General features: G+C 35.0%; 1 protein-coding gene across 4 annotated transcripts; it reads left to right on the top strand.

Annotated features, from left to right (window-relative positions):
- Positions 1–4,179: 4,179 nt before the first annotated feature.
- Positions 4,180–6,933, top strand: LOC122278204. 4 transcript variants are annotated; one of them, XM_043088339.1, is made up of 4 exons: positions 4,180–4,362; positions 4,668–4,796; positions 4,949–5,101; positions 6,172–6,933. In XM_043088339.1, exons 2-4 carry the CDS (start codon positions 4,785–4,787, stop codon positions 6,643–6,645), a joined length of 639 nt encoding a protein of 212 aa, XP_042944273.1. In that variant the 5' UTR covers positions 4,180–4,362; positions 4,668–4,784; the 3' UTR covers positions 6,646–6,933. The 4 variants fall into 4 exon arrangements, with proteins under 4 accessions (XP_042944273.1, XP_042944274.1, XP_042944275.1 ...); XM_043088340.1 differs by lacking the exon at positions 4,180–4,362 and adding an exon at positions 4,408–4,544; XM_043088341.1 differs by lacking the exon at positions 4,180–4,362 and adding an exon at positions 4,420–4,566.
- Positions 6,934–15,319: the final 8,386 nt, after the last annotated feature.

Here is a 15,319-nt window from a genome sequence, read left to right as displayed (position 1 = left end):
ATAACCAACCAATCATTGAATTTATTGTAAAAGTAATAATATATTTAAATCTAAAATAGAGTTTAGAAAATACTTATAGCACTATATAATAATTTTTGCAAGATCAAGAGGCTGCAAATAGCGAAAAAAAGCAACGTAACAATATAAAATATACTGTGGCCGTGGATTATAAAATACCAACTTTTGAAGGGGGATAAACCAAGACTTGAGATTGATAGGAAATGACTTAGAGATGTTTTATGAAGCTAGTGGAAATGAGAGTTGGCCGTGGGTGGCAGAGGAAATGTCGGTGGAAGAGAAAAATGGCCAAAATGAAGATGAGCTCGTGGGGGCTGCTCCGGCAACGGATTGGAGCTGAAAATAGGTGGTTTAGGACGACAAGAGGTCGATGATAATGTGGTGAATAGGTAGTGGCCGGAGGTGGAACGACAGCGGCAGCAAAATGGGAGAAAAACCGTGCGGTTTGGAGGAATCCACTGCGGCTAACGGCGTTACGGGAGGGGTTGAAATTTAGTGGGGAGGTGCGCCGGCGAACGATGGCACTGGGCAGCTAAAGAAAATGGCTAAAATGAACGGGGAGAGAAACGCGCGCGGGAAGGAGAGAACCGAAGGAGAAAAAGAAAGAAAAAGAGAAAGAAAAAAGAAAAAGAGAAAAAAAAAAGATAGGGAAAAGAAATAGTTCAATCCTCATTTTTGGAGTCCAAAAACTAATCCGACGAAAACAACTTGAAAAGCTATAAAACAAATAAAATAATTTAAACACTACATCAAGTTAAAATATAATAAATAACTAGTAAAAACTAACACCATAATTTTAAATCTAAAAATAAACTAAAATAAATTAAACAACAATTTAAACTCAAAATGATAATTAATAATATTAAAAAAACTCTACAAAATAAATTTCACAATTAAGTAAATCCAATTAAATACGATAATTTAAAATAAAAAAACTAATATTTTAATTAAATTAAAATACTCATTCAGTGAAAATACACGTAAAAAGGGATATCACAATGACTAAATAACATAATTATTTAATGAAACCCATCCCGTTTGGATGTTAAGAATGTTTCAATTAATCCTATCTCATCTCAACATCTAATCATTATTTAAACATAAATATTTTTCAATTTTAAAATTTTAACTTTTTTATCTAATTATTACTTAATTATTTCAACTTCTCCAAACTTAAAAAGAAAAAATAATTGAACTGTTTTAAAATTTTATAAAACATGTGATGACCCGCTTTCGCTTGTATTTTCGCTGAAATGGTTGTTTTTATTTTAATTAATATATTAGTTATCTATCTTAATTTATTGCGTTTTAAAATTATTTTTTTTAATTTAATTGATGTTGTGTTTTATTTCTTTTAGTTTGCTTCCTTTTTACGGTTTTTAATCTCGTTGCGGCGGTTTAGTGTTGTTTTCCCGGAATGAGGATTAGACCTCATCTTCTTTCCCTACACCTCTTTTCTTTTTTTCCTTTTTCTTTTTCCTTTTTTTCTTTTTTCTTTTTTCTTTTTCTCTTTTTTCTTTCTTTTATTTTTTTTCCCTTCCCGCGTCGACCCCCCCGTCTCTCTCTCTCTCCTCCTCTCTCACGCCGGAGCGCTTTTGCCCTTGACCCGCCGCCGTCCGGCCACCGTGCGGCTCACCGTCGCCACCGTTCGACTCCCCTCCCTCCGGCGCACCTCCCCACCAAAACCCACTCCCATCCGGCTGGCCGTTTGGCCGAAAAATCCCTTTAAAGCCCGCACGGGTTTTGCTTTGATCCGCCGCCGTCGCTCCACCTCCGGCCACCATTTCTTCACCACTTCATCACCGGTCCCTTGCCGTCCTAACCCACCTATTTTCGGCCTCCAACGACCATTGGAACAGCTCATACGAGCTAGCTTTCCTTTTTGGGAAATCCGGCCTCTCCGCCGTTTCTGCCGCCACCCACGGCCAACCACCACTTCCAATAGCTTCACAATCATCCCTAGACCATTCCCTATCAATCCCAAGCCTTGGTTTGTCCCCGTTCAAAAGTGGGTATTTCACAACCCACGGCCACAACGATTTTTCACTATAACGTTGCTTTTTCTCCGCCGTTTGCAACGCCGGGTGTTTTCTAAAATTACCGTATAGCGCTGTAAGTATTTTCCAAACCCTATTTTCAGATTTAAATATATATCGCTCATTCAATTTATTTTATCTGCTGGTTGGTTGATTCCGGACTGAGTCCGAGGAGTTCGGGGGTCTGATAGATGGAGGACGGAGTTGCTTGATTTATTGTATTATAGTTGGTTGTTTGTTTTATGCATTGATAATTGCATTTGCATGGTGCATGCACGTGTGTTTTATTTTATTTGAGAAATCCTGTTTTGCTGGCGTGAATAGATTTTCGGGTGCGTGTGTCTCACGAGTTCAAGTCGGGATGAGTTATTATCTTGGTGGAGCTCCTCTGGTCACTCGGGAGTGGATAATACTGAGTGACGTCTCCTGAGTTGTCGCTGGGCGACGACGGGAGCGGGGCTAGAGGATGGCCCGGCCAGGTACGCGCTGGGCGCGAGTCTGGGCATCGCTCTACTCACCGATTCCGTGGCCCTTCACTAGCGAGGGCTCGAGGATGGCCTGGCCAGGTACGCGCGGGGCGCGAGTCTGGGCATCGCTCGTTTAGGTGTCACATGCGTAGTCGTTACCTACGGTGTGGCACAGAGCTGGGGTGTGCGGATGATCCCTAGGGGAGATCATGGTGCATGCATAACCGGATTGTTTTTATGGTTTTCGGATGTGGGCCATTTTCTGGGAAAATGGCGATGTTGGTTTTTCGAGGCTTTTGATCCATTTTTCTGGGAAAATGGTGGTTTGGGCCATTATTTGGGATAATGGCGAGGCGTGGTTTTTAAGGATATGTTTTTATGGGCCAAATGAGTTTTTGGCGTGCGTGGTAAAAATGTGGCTTTGCGGGACATGTGCATTGGCTTTTCTTGCATCCATGTTGCTTGAGTTCTATGTGTTTTTATCTGGTGGTGTTTGGGTTTTACTTACCTGGGGCACCATTTTTGGTTCCGTAGCTTTTGGTGCAGAGTTCAAGGATGAGGAGGAGGAGGCTGAGCCCGAGGATGCAGCTCTGCCGGGTTGCTGATGTTATGCTTTGTATTTGATATTATATTATATGCGTGTTTTGTAATACTTTATTTATATACGTTTTGGAGTATCTTTGTATTAAACAAGAAAAATTCTGGTACTTAGTTATTGACTTGCTTTTCGCTGCGTATTTCTCGTGCACATTGTTGTTTTTGCACACACTTGACACACGTTGTTAGGGTGGTGACCCGGGATGTCATCATCCGGACATCTCGATTTCCCCGTGTCCGTGCGTGGGGATTTGGGGGCGTCACAAAACATCTTAACTCAAACTATTTTATTATTATTTACAAATTATTTAACAATATTTTAACTTTATAATATTTTTATTCTACTTTTTCTCTTCCATTTATCAAAATTCTATAAAACATCTTAACTCAAATCATTTCATTACTATTTACGTATTTCTCATCTCATTTCAACATCTGAACAACCCCTAAGTATAGCATAATTATTGATACCATTAATAGTTAAAGCATAAGCAGTACATGATACATTAAGTATGCTATAAGTTTATTTATAAAAAAAAATGTATGCTATAAGTTAGACCGTGCATCGCTAGTAATAACTTTTTTTATTATTAAAAGAGAAAATGTCATGTTTTTTATAAACTCAACACATAACACATTGTTGATGCGAAGCTTTTCATGACCTATTATGTGGAAGACTAGTGTTATATATATATACACAATTTTGTATTTTTTCTTAATTTTAAAAAATTTTAATTTTTTTTTTTACTTTTATTCTTTTTAAAATAATTAAATTCTTCTACTCATTATTTATATATCATATATTTGATAAGAGAAAAAATTAAAAAAATAATAAAAAGAGTGACATGTGGTATATGAAATTTATGAATACATTTTTTTTTTTTTAAAAAAAAACACCATATTGTTCCCAATAATAATAATTAAAAAGCAATAATTTACAAGTAATCGATAATAAAATAATAATAATTAAAAAGGAAAATTAAAAAAATAATATAAAACTGAAAAAAGAAGAAGAATAAAATGTAATTAAAGGGTGGCTGAATGCATCACAAGTAACCCTTTGATGGGGTTGTTCTGGTCGTTTAGAAGGAGAAGTTCCTGCCTACCTATGGCCCCCCCCTCTGGCCCTCTTCCCTCTCTGCAGTCTGCAGTAAGGTGCTTCCCTTTTTATTCTCAGTCGCTCGCACTTCCTCACCTTCCGCTTTCCATTCTGTCTGCTGAGACAGAGTTTCTTTGAAGAAAGGGTGAGACATCACACTCACTCATCTGCTTCTCAATGAATGCTTTTGTTTGTTTAACACTTGTGCTTGGAGTGGAGGCAATGCGACTTGAACAGCTTTCGATTGAAGCGCCTGTGCTCCTAACTTTCTTGTGCCATTTTCTTTACCCATCTACAGAATCGCAGTTCTTTGCAACTCGTTTTCTTGTTATGTATCAGGGGAATAAAGGCAAAAAAAAAAAAAGAAAAAAAAAAGAAAGAATTTATTTCTTGTCCATCTTTTCTATGTTTCCTTGACATACTCTTCCTTTTCGTTATTTTGTTGGTCAGGTTTAGGCGATGGCGGTGGAAATGACAGTTGATTCTCTCTCTGATAAGGTGACCTCCCTGGACTTCTCCTAGTGTATCAATCAGTCCCAGTATTCCAAATCTTGGGGCTAGAGAATCATGGCTCATCAGGTACCTCTTTCTCTCTCTCATACACGCAAACACCGAGTAATGGGTAATGGTACTACATCGAGTGCTTTCATTGTTTTCCCTTTTTGGGTTCGCTTTAGCATTTGGAGATTTTGAGTGAAAGACAGAACCCAGATGATGTATGTTTAATGCAGGAAGGGGGATGGCCTTTGGGGTTGAGGCCACTGAATGCGAGAGTAGGGTTGGTGAGAACTCGTGATTTGTCTGGATCAATCTCCTTCAGTAGCACTTTACTCACCGGTTCTTCCACGTCCCCCGCCGTTTCTTCTTCAGATCTTGATACCGAGGTCAGGATGTTTCTCGACCCCTCAACTAAAAAAAAAAAAAAGAAGGAAAAGAAAAGAAAAGAAAAGAAAAGAAAAGAAAAGGACAATTGAACATAGAGAGAAATGAAATCCAGCATGCTTCTTTTTGTTTATACTTGAGTACTCTTTTTCTTTTTCCATCAACAATTACTTGTTTATACTTTTCCTATCATGACTCTGTTTTTGTTCTGCTGGCAAACAGTTTTTGACTGGCATGATAAAAAACAATAATTGCCACCTTTTCCATTTTTTTGTTATACATAGTATACGTGTTCGTAATGACTGTACAATGTCTCCTCCTGTAATTTCACTGAAGTATGAATAGAATGAAACTCTGCTGTGGACCATTTTTTCCTTTTTGTCATTGATTTCTATAGAATAAGCTCTAAATCTGTTTCCTACCTGCTTTTTGCTTGTGATTGTGTGGATGTGTGCAGTTAATCAATCTCTCTGTCATGCCTATTTGTAGTCGAAATCACTATTCTTTTCAGATGGTTTTCTATGATGGCTTTTGCCCCTATGTGTAGGCTTCAAGTGTTCCTTTAGATCTGAATCTGCTTCTAGTATTTATGTATCTGTAATTGATGACGCTTCTCATACTCAGCTTCAACTGACTTTAACTTATTAAAACCTAAGAAAAGGATTTAAGAAAAAAACCCAAAAAAATGTCCCAAGCTCTTGGATTTCTAGCTTATTTGTATTGTGGACAATGCTACTTTTTATTTCACATTATCAATCTTAGCCACACCGAATTGATATACCACACTTCCAATGGGTTCATAAAAGCTATTTAAAGTGTGGCAGATGAGCCTGTGTGATTGAGATGATAAACTTTAAGATAAAAAGACAATATTTCTCTTATATTTTATGGTTTGTTTTTTTTCTTCTCTCTCTCTCTCTCTCTCTCTCTCTGCCCCTTCCAAACATTGTACACACTATTAATTATATATCTGCAATTTCAAAAAACTTGGAAACCGTTCTGTATAAAATTGATATGGTGTTTCAAGCTGGGTTTGCTCTTACAACTCCTCCATGCATGTGATTGGTTTCAGTCCACTGGATCATTCTTCAATATCACGCTTGGCAGCCTCGTTGGAGTCACTAGCATTTTAGAGCTTTCACGAAGTCAAAGATCGACAAGGGGAAGAGCTGAAGAAAACGTGAGAGACAGGAAGAACAACAAGACCAAGACTTGGTTGTTCTCACTTTGCTCAAAACAAAGCACTGATGCAGTGAATGCGAGAAATACTTCATCTCTTGGTAACTTTCTTGAAGCAGAAAGGAGATCATCGCCTGCAACTGCAAATGTATACAGACAAAGAAATCAGAGTCCAACCAGCCTGACCATCTCGGATGCCAACTCGCTGTTTGTGGGTGGCGGCCAAGTTACTGCTCCCCAATCAAGTGCTCCAAATCTGGCTGAGAATGGTGGAAGACAATCCAACAACTTTTTACATGGCAATGGGTATGGCCGTATGGGATTCCATTACTATTATCGTATCCGTGCATGCCTATATACCCCATAAATTTGAGTTACGACCTTCTTTAAATGGACATTACTTTATGCAATATCTTTCGTTTGGGGTCTGGGTTCCTTGTTAATGGGTCGCATTCAGACTGCTTGCATCTTCTCCCCCAAGAAGTAGGGTCCAATGTATTAAAGGAAGATTTTTTCCATTCATGTTCGAATTACGCTATGTACAGCGAACCTCGGGCTCAGCCAGGAGCGCCATCATATTAATTTGCTGTTTGTGGCAGTCATTGGAACAGATGATATATATACGAGTAATATAATTTTTTATTCTATTTTATAATCCTAATATTTAATTTTATCATCTTAAGTCATATAGATTGATATAGCACAGTTAAAATAAATTCTTAGATCAATCACTTATATAAAAAACTATTTAAAATTCGATACTTCAATTAGTATAATTGCCCCATGTTTAGATGTTGAGTTGAGTTAAGATGAGTTGTATTCTTTATGAATAGTAATAAGTTGAGATGATGAAGTGAGTTTTGTAAGCTTACCTAAGACGAGTTTAGATGTGTAGAAAAAGTTTAGATGTATTTATGGTAAGTTAAAAAATGTTGTGGGTCTTAAATATAAAGAGGTTTTGAGTTGAGATGAGTCTAGTAATTTAAAAGTTAAATATTTGAATGTTAGACTCAGTTTAAAATTAAACTGAATCGAAATCATCTTAGTTGAGTCGAACTTCCAAATAGGATAAAAGTAACAAAATTCAAGATAAATAATGGGGTTGATGAATATATTAAAAGAACATATATTATGTACATTCAATTGGAATGCGCACTAACGGGTTGGACCTCCACGTGCACACAAGCTGGGTTTTGGCTTAGGCTGGACTCATTTGCTTTACAACCCATTATTAGTTTTATTTTAAGTATTTGTAATTTTTAGTCTGTTTTAGTTTTTATAAATAATAAAAATAGGCTAGTGTCCTACTCCTCTTTTGGAGGAAGGTGGGTGTTTGTCCTACTCATTTTTTGGAGGAAGGTAGGTGTTAGTACTCTTTCTCCTTGGGAGGAAAGAGTGTGGTTGTACTCCTCCTCCTTAGGAGGATGGAGCGTGAATTATAGTCTGGTTCTCCTGTATTGATAAGTCACAGTTGTAATTTCGTTTATAAATAAATGCAATGAAGCATGTTTCCATAAAAAAAAAAAAAAAAAATTGGAATGCGCCCTTGTTTTGAATGCTTCCCAGTCTCGTGAATGCATCTGGATCTCAATGGGCCGGCACTTAGATGTACTGTAGCTATTGTTTTCTTGGACTTCTACCGTTTTGGGCTATGGGTATGGCTGGTTTGCAAGGTGGAACTGGAACACATCAATTATCCACCTCTTATTTAGTTAAAAAAACCATTCAAAACATCATGCATCTTACTTAATATTTTTTCTACACTCTATTTAAATGTTCTTTCTTTTAGACAATCGTATTTTTGAGTAGTGATATTTAAAAGCGTTTACATCATATATCATTCATATGATATGATTTGATTTGTAAGATTTAAATTTTAAAATTTATTTATTTAAAGGTTTTAAAATATAATTATTTATTTTTGAAACTTTATTTTTTTAACCATTATATTTTCCAAAAATTCATCCATTGCTAAGTACTGCCTTATTTTAAAATAATTTTATGTTGCTAACGGTAATATTTTTAAAAATTGGTCTTATCCTACTGATCATATTTTGAAGAAATTTTCTTGCTTTTAAGCAGTCAGTCATATCTCCAAAATTTTCATTTTTTTTTTTAAGTCAAAACAATCTTATTCATTAGAAACTTAATCAACCATTGTATTGTTTTATTCTCCAAATGAATGCAAGGGATAATCAATTCAGTGCCCTCTTCTAACCAAACTAGCTCATCTTCACAAGAAAGAGCTAGCTTGGCCATTTGATGTGTAGCATGATTGCCTTCTCTAGGAACATATTAAATCCTCCACATATCTCTTCCTTTTAAAGTTTTAATATCTTATATCATTTGTCCGCGCGATGAATAGTTCTCTTCAATCTTTTGAACATCTTTAAATACTGCAAGAGCATCACCTTGGAAAATGGCTTTTTCTAGCCCAATTTCCAAATAGACCTCAACAACTCTCTCTAAAGCAAAGATTTCAGCCACAACAAGATTATTCACCTTCCCAATTCTTGATCACAATACCAGCTCCCATCCTAGAATTATTAACATCTAATGCAGCATCCTAGTTAACTTTATAAGAGTTGATATTTGGCCTTGTCCACCTAATAGGCATGTTCACTAAAACTTCAGCTGGTGTTGGATCTCTAATCTTCACTTGTGCTTGTTGCAAGCTTTCTACCTCTTCTTTTGCACCTTGTAAAACCTATTTGGGGCTGTCAAATTTTCTATATATAAGAAAAATGTGCTTCTCCTTAGCCAAATTCTTCTAAGAACACAAGCAGCTTCCTCAAGTTCACTTTTTTGTAAATATGTTACCATATCTTTCCATATATTATAAAAACCAACATTTGCACATTAATTTCCATTTATGCAAACTGGTCAAAGAATCTGCGTAGACATCTTGAGCAATAGCACAGCTCCACAGAGTGTGGGAGCTTGTTTCCCCATCTTGTTCACATTATGTCAGAGATCATTTTCAGTGATTTTTCTCCTAAAAAGATTCCTCCTTGTAGGGATTACTTCACTGATCGATTTCTAGAGAAAAACTTTAACAAAATTTGGGACTTTCAACTCTCAAATTTTAATCCATCCGACTGAAACATTATTGCTAGTTGGTTGTTCACAAGATCTCCCAACTCTCTTGAACTGATCTGCTGTCTTCATAGATACCATACCAAATTTATTAGGGTCATGATTATTTTATCTGCTGATCCTCTCTTGCTCATTGGTAAGCTTTTAATTTCAACTGCCTTATTCACTCATCACTTCATCAATAAGGTTTATGTTCCAGCAACACTAGCCTTGTCATCAATTAACTCTTTAACAGTAGCTTCACTTGGGAGAATCTTCACTTGTGATCGAACCATATGAGCAGTACGAGTTGGTAACCACTTGTCACCCCATATTTTATTAGTTTACCCATACCCTACTCTTTATCTCATACACTCTTTTATCAGGTTCCCAGACTCCCAAATACTTCTCCATATCTGTGAAGGACCAGTACCAATCTTAGCCAACAAAATACACCATGCATTGTTTAAAGTATTTTCTTTCATAATTTTGGCAACTAAAGAATTCGGATTTGTTAGCAACCTCCAAAACTGTTTTGCCAACATGACATGCTTGAAGCTCTCCACATCTCTAAAACCCAACTCTCCTTGATTCTTAGAATTTCCAACTTTATTTCTTCCACTAAATTTTCTTGTCTTGATTCATATGTCCCCACCAGAATTGAGCCATCATGGTTGAGATCTCCTTACACAACTGATTAAGACCAATTAGTACTCTTCCATAAATAGTTTATGCATTTACCTAGAATTAATGTGTAATGCGTATTTTTCAACCAAAACTTCTTAAAAATTCTTTAATAAAATAAGTTTTTAATGTGCTTAAAAATATATAAATATATTATGAAAACACAAAAAATTCAAACGTAGTGATCAATCTATTTGTTTTTATTATTTTGGAAGAAAAAGGTCATAAAAACAACATAAAATATGAGATATTTTAAATTTAGAATAAAGAAATATAAAAAAGTATTTTTAGCTTTCCTACAGTTGCTGATCTCTCCATTTGGCTCTTAGTTTTGTGCTAATTTTTTTTGAATAAAAAGACTAATTAAAGGAGTCATTTAAGGAAGGTTGATGCGATTGCACTAATCATGATCAGTCTAAAGTTAATCCGATTCTCTCTCTTTCATTCTGATCCTGTCACTCTCTCTCTCTCTCACCCACCACCCTTGCTAGCAATCTCCAAAGTCCAACCTGGCTTTTTCTTTACTGCCACTGTGCTGATCTAGGAGGGGAGGAATATATACAAGATACCTGTGTATGTATATATATTTATTATATATATACATAAAAAATGCTTTATAAATTAAAGATAATTCATAAAAATAAATGTATAAATTAATATGATTTGATATATTAAATTAAAAAATTATTGTAAGTTCTTATATAAACGATGTTAGGTGAAGGGTACTTTTACGATTTTACTTTTAAGTGGAAAACCAGCTACTTTTCGGCATGTATCGGTAGTCCAACGTGGCCAGAGGTCTTTGTCCAATGACGTTTAAAGTTGCATTTATCCAACTGCTTTTCTTAGAAGTGTTCACCGTTCAACCCTATATCACAGCACTTTGGTAAAAAGAGAAAGTTCCATGAAATATCCCAAAGTGATGCAAACTGCAGTCTTTTTTCTTGGACAACAATCATGCAGGAGGGAAGAGATCTTTGAACGGACCTGGCCTGGCACAAGGCTCACTGCATGAGGGCTAGATAGCTCATGAAATTGATCGAAGGCGCAGCACACACACCAAGGACGGAAGAAAGGAAGCTAGCTGCATGCTGACCTTGGGTATTGGACCAGAAATCCGTACTCTCTATACTATAAACATGAGACCAGATATCTAGGATTGAAAATTGACCTTGTAACTTGTCTTGACTTTTGCCAATTATGAAGGTTGGGTGGTGTTGGTCCTAGAAAGTTGGAGTTGAATTAAAGATCGATCATCAATGTTAATTTGTCTTCTACCCTGTTGTCTTGTTTTTTTGTTTTTTAATAATTGATGTGGAGCTGGAAAATGCTACAGCTGTTTGTGATTTGTGTAATTAGTCTTTACTTTATGGTGTTTGTCTGCCATTTGATCATCGATCAGGTTCCTCTTCATGTCATGTGTCTGTCATTTGATCTTATGCTGTTTTTGTTCTTATGAGGAATCCTACAAACTCTCTCTCTCTCTCTCTCTCTCTCTCTCTCTCTCTCTCTCTCTCTCTCTCTCTCTCCATATTGATGTTTGAAGACAAATTAATTATAAGATAGCATTATCATATTTAGATAAGGACAAACACATTAAAAAATCATTTATGTCGTCTTATTCCACGAGGAACACGACGGTGCACTACGCAAAAAGCTAGCTTGGTTTCTACGTATACGTACAACAACCTTTAAAGTGCATTAGCTTCATTTAAATAAGTTTATCAACATATTTTAATGCACTGTCCTTAGACTTTCTAGTTGATGAATTGACCAAATGTCTTCTTAATTTCTATAGACAAGTTCCTGTGAATTTCTATTCTTTAAACCAATTTGAATGAATGATTTACGGTTCAATGAATCATTAAGGGCGGCTGTTTGAGTATCAATGAATTAACGTGATTAATTAGATTAACCTATTTTCTTCAGCTTGGATTGTTACAGTTGGAAGAGAAGAAAACTGTATTTCTATAAATAAAATCTTATTCAAGTTAGTTACAAAGAAAATGAGCTCTGCTATTTATAGAGCTTCAGTTTGGCTGAGTCGTCAACGGCGGAGGTTGACGAAGAGAAAGCGATTTTGTAAGGAAAAACCTAATCTGATACCATATTGTTAAAGTTGGAAGAGAAGAAAACTGTATTTCTGTAAATGAAATCTTATTCAACGTAGTTATTACAAAGAAAATGAGTTCTACTATTTATATAGTTTTAGTTTACAAAGTAATTTACAAAGAAGAGTCGGAACTAATCTAGCTAACCCATCATGTATTAACATATGTTTATTTCTATAGTTTTGCTACATACAAGCACAGTCGCGCATTAATCTATATACTAATACTGATTTATTCATATTTAAAATTTAAATTAATACTGTTTTCAATAAAATCTACTTTTTGACCAATCACATCACATTGGTGCATAGATTAGTGTACAATTGTGCTTGCAACTATACTTTTCCTTATTTCTAATATGTATTTTTGGAATAAGTGACGATATAACATGATTGTATTAAATATTTAGAGCATACGTTTGAAACAACATTTTTCCCACATTCCATTAATTCATAGTTATCAATGAGTTAGACCAATTACTTATTAAAAGGGATTTTGATACATGCGTGGAAGTTTATACTTATTAGATTATAAATTAAATAATTAAATTTATCTCTTCTCATCAACTTAAATATTTGACAAATTTCGAGCCAGGGTAATTTAACAAACTCCTACGGTAGATCATGTATTCAACAAAAAATGTATTAATTTATCAAACTTGGAAATATATTAAGGGTAGGTTTGGTAAATGAAAATTTTTATTTCAAATTCAAAATTTTTATCTTATTATTATAATTTTTCTAAATTTCTACTTAAAATATAATAAATAATTTAAATTTTTTAAATCTCAATTTAATTTTTTTAAATCTCAAAATAATAATAATGTTAAAAAATAATATTTTAAACTTTTATCTCAAATTCAAAATCTTCGTATCTATTCCAAACGTGCCTATATTATCACGTGCGTACTGACAAAATTGGTTGGATATCTTTTTTTACTTAGTTGAATTTGTTTTGTACGACGTTAATATATATAATTATTTGAATTCAATCACGTGAATGTGTTGATCATGAGTGATCATATCATGTATGTATATATTTCTTCAACTAGCAGGAGTTGATAATTGTTGAATGGCAGAGCATCTGATCATGATCATTATGCACAGAATGCCACGCGCGCACGCAATTATTGCATCAATTAAGGCTTTTTACGGGTTGCTTTCTAATCATACCGCATGCTAGTGAAAATGCCACAAAATTAAAAGTCAATTACATATATAATTAGGTACGCAAAGATATATCCTGTTGCAGAAACAATCAATATGCAGAGTCCTTGGGCATTCTTGGAAAAGTGACCTTCATAGGATGCTAAGCTGATCATGACCTACCTACGTACAAAGCTGTTAAAGAAATTGTTTGGCGCTTGCTTTAGGGTCCCTATGAATTATTTATCATCCTGGAATGTTCTGGGCGACAAATCTTTTATGGGTTTAATTAGGAAAGCTCCTGCAATATGCCCTCCAAAAAATATAATATTGGGTTGAATTTCTTTCCTCTGGCCCTGTAGAAAACTAGAGTGGCATGGCTTCATATGGCCGTACGTGGGGTCAAGTAATTTTTAATGTATATGAAAAGACAGGGCAGGGAATCTAGCTAAAATCCGGGACATGTACTGCATGATCGAGCACATGTACATGTGGGAGAAAGTGAGGACTCAGATTAGCCTGGAATATCACTAGTCTCGCACTTTGTTTCTCAACCTATTACGTTCATGGAGATCGTCATCTAGATCAGAGTATGCTCATGTGTTACACAGAATTATAAGTAGCAAAAGTAAAGCTGCTGCTGTGTTTGTGTACTGCGTGTCTGATATACGTACGTACGTACATGACGGAATATTGAACACAAATATATAGATCATTTAGAGAACATGTTGGTTAGCTAGCTTGGATTTTCGAGCCTAGCTTCAAATTCTTCTTCTGCTACTCTTTCTCGTACACAGTTCCTTCTTTACATGGCCTACTATCTTTGCAGATACAGATTCATACCCGCATTTCAATATCGATAATTTGGGGATCACATGATGACTATATATATACAACGTACCCCTTTGATTACTGAGCGAGACCGACCGACCAAACCATTGAGATTGTCATCTGTGCTACTGTTTTTGAGAGATCAGAGAGAGACTTTTTTAGACGGTTTAATTTTTGAATGTGCTTTATTCGTTCTTGGTTCTTGAAAAAAGTGAATCCAAAGTCCTAACACCCCCCAAGATTCCTTTCTTTCAAGATGACCAACCAACCCTAGTTGGAATCATATATATAAAATGCATTATTTTAATAAGATTGAGTGTCTTTGCGGCCATATCTGGGAAGTTTCTTAAAGACTGAGATGGGATGTCGTGTTTTTATACTTTTACCTTTGTTGTATTATTTTTGAGAATTGAGCCACAGTACTCTGTTGATATTATCATATAATACCCATAGCCCTAGATGGCTAGATCATGTGATGATCTATCACAAATTTATGAAGATATCTTGCAAATTTTCCTTGTGAAATGAACCGATCGATAAGCAAATATGTACATATATTAGTTATTATGAAACCCAAAATATCAATAATTAGTATATAGATTCATGTATTACCTAAAATATCTGACAAACTATATATAATTAAGATGTTTAATTTTCTTAATTAATTAATTCTAAGGTCATGGCGTAAAATAACTTGATCCTACATTAACTCGATCTATATTTTATTCCTTTTAACTCTGCATCAATAGCTATAAATATTATAGTCATTTGCATGATAATGGATACTTACATATATATGCACACCACCTAAATACTATATTATATAATAGGGATCCGGCCATAAGCCTACTTCTTGATCTACATAATAATTGCGAATGAAAGATCAGGAGTCTACCATTTACGCCTCGTTTGTTTTCACAAAACTTTCATCTCATCTTAATCATTATAAATCTTTTAAATTTTCATACAAAATAAAATAAACAATTCAATTTTTTCAAATCTTAATACAACCTTTTCAAATCCCAATACAAAAATAATATATTACAATAATATTTTATTCAACTTATCTCAACTTATTTCATTTCATTTCATCTCATCTCTGAAAACAAAAGAGGCTTTATAATTAATAATGTGCCAATTAAAATCAATTAACTAATATATATATATAATCTATAGCTATTTCTTGACCTACTTA

Source organism: Carya illinoinensis, chromosome 10, assembly GCF_018687715.1.
Source record: "Carya illinoinensis cultivar Pawnee chromosome 10, C.illinoinensisPawnee_v1, whole genome shotgun sequence".
NCBI classification, from domain to species: domain Eukaryota; kingdom Viridiplantae; phylum Streptophyta; class Magnoliopsida; order Fagales; family Juglandaceae; genus Carya; species Carya illinoinensis.
The sequence above is the reverse complement of the archived record's forward strand: the minus strand, read 5'-3'. Positions and strand labels throughout refer to the sequence as shown.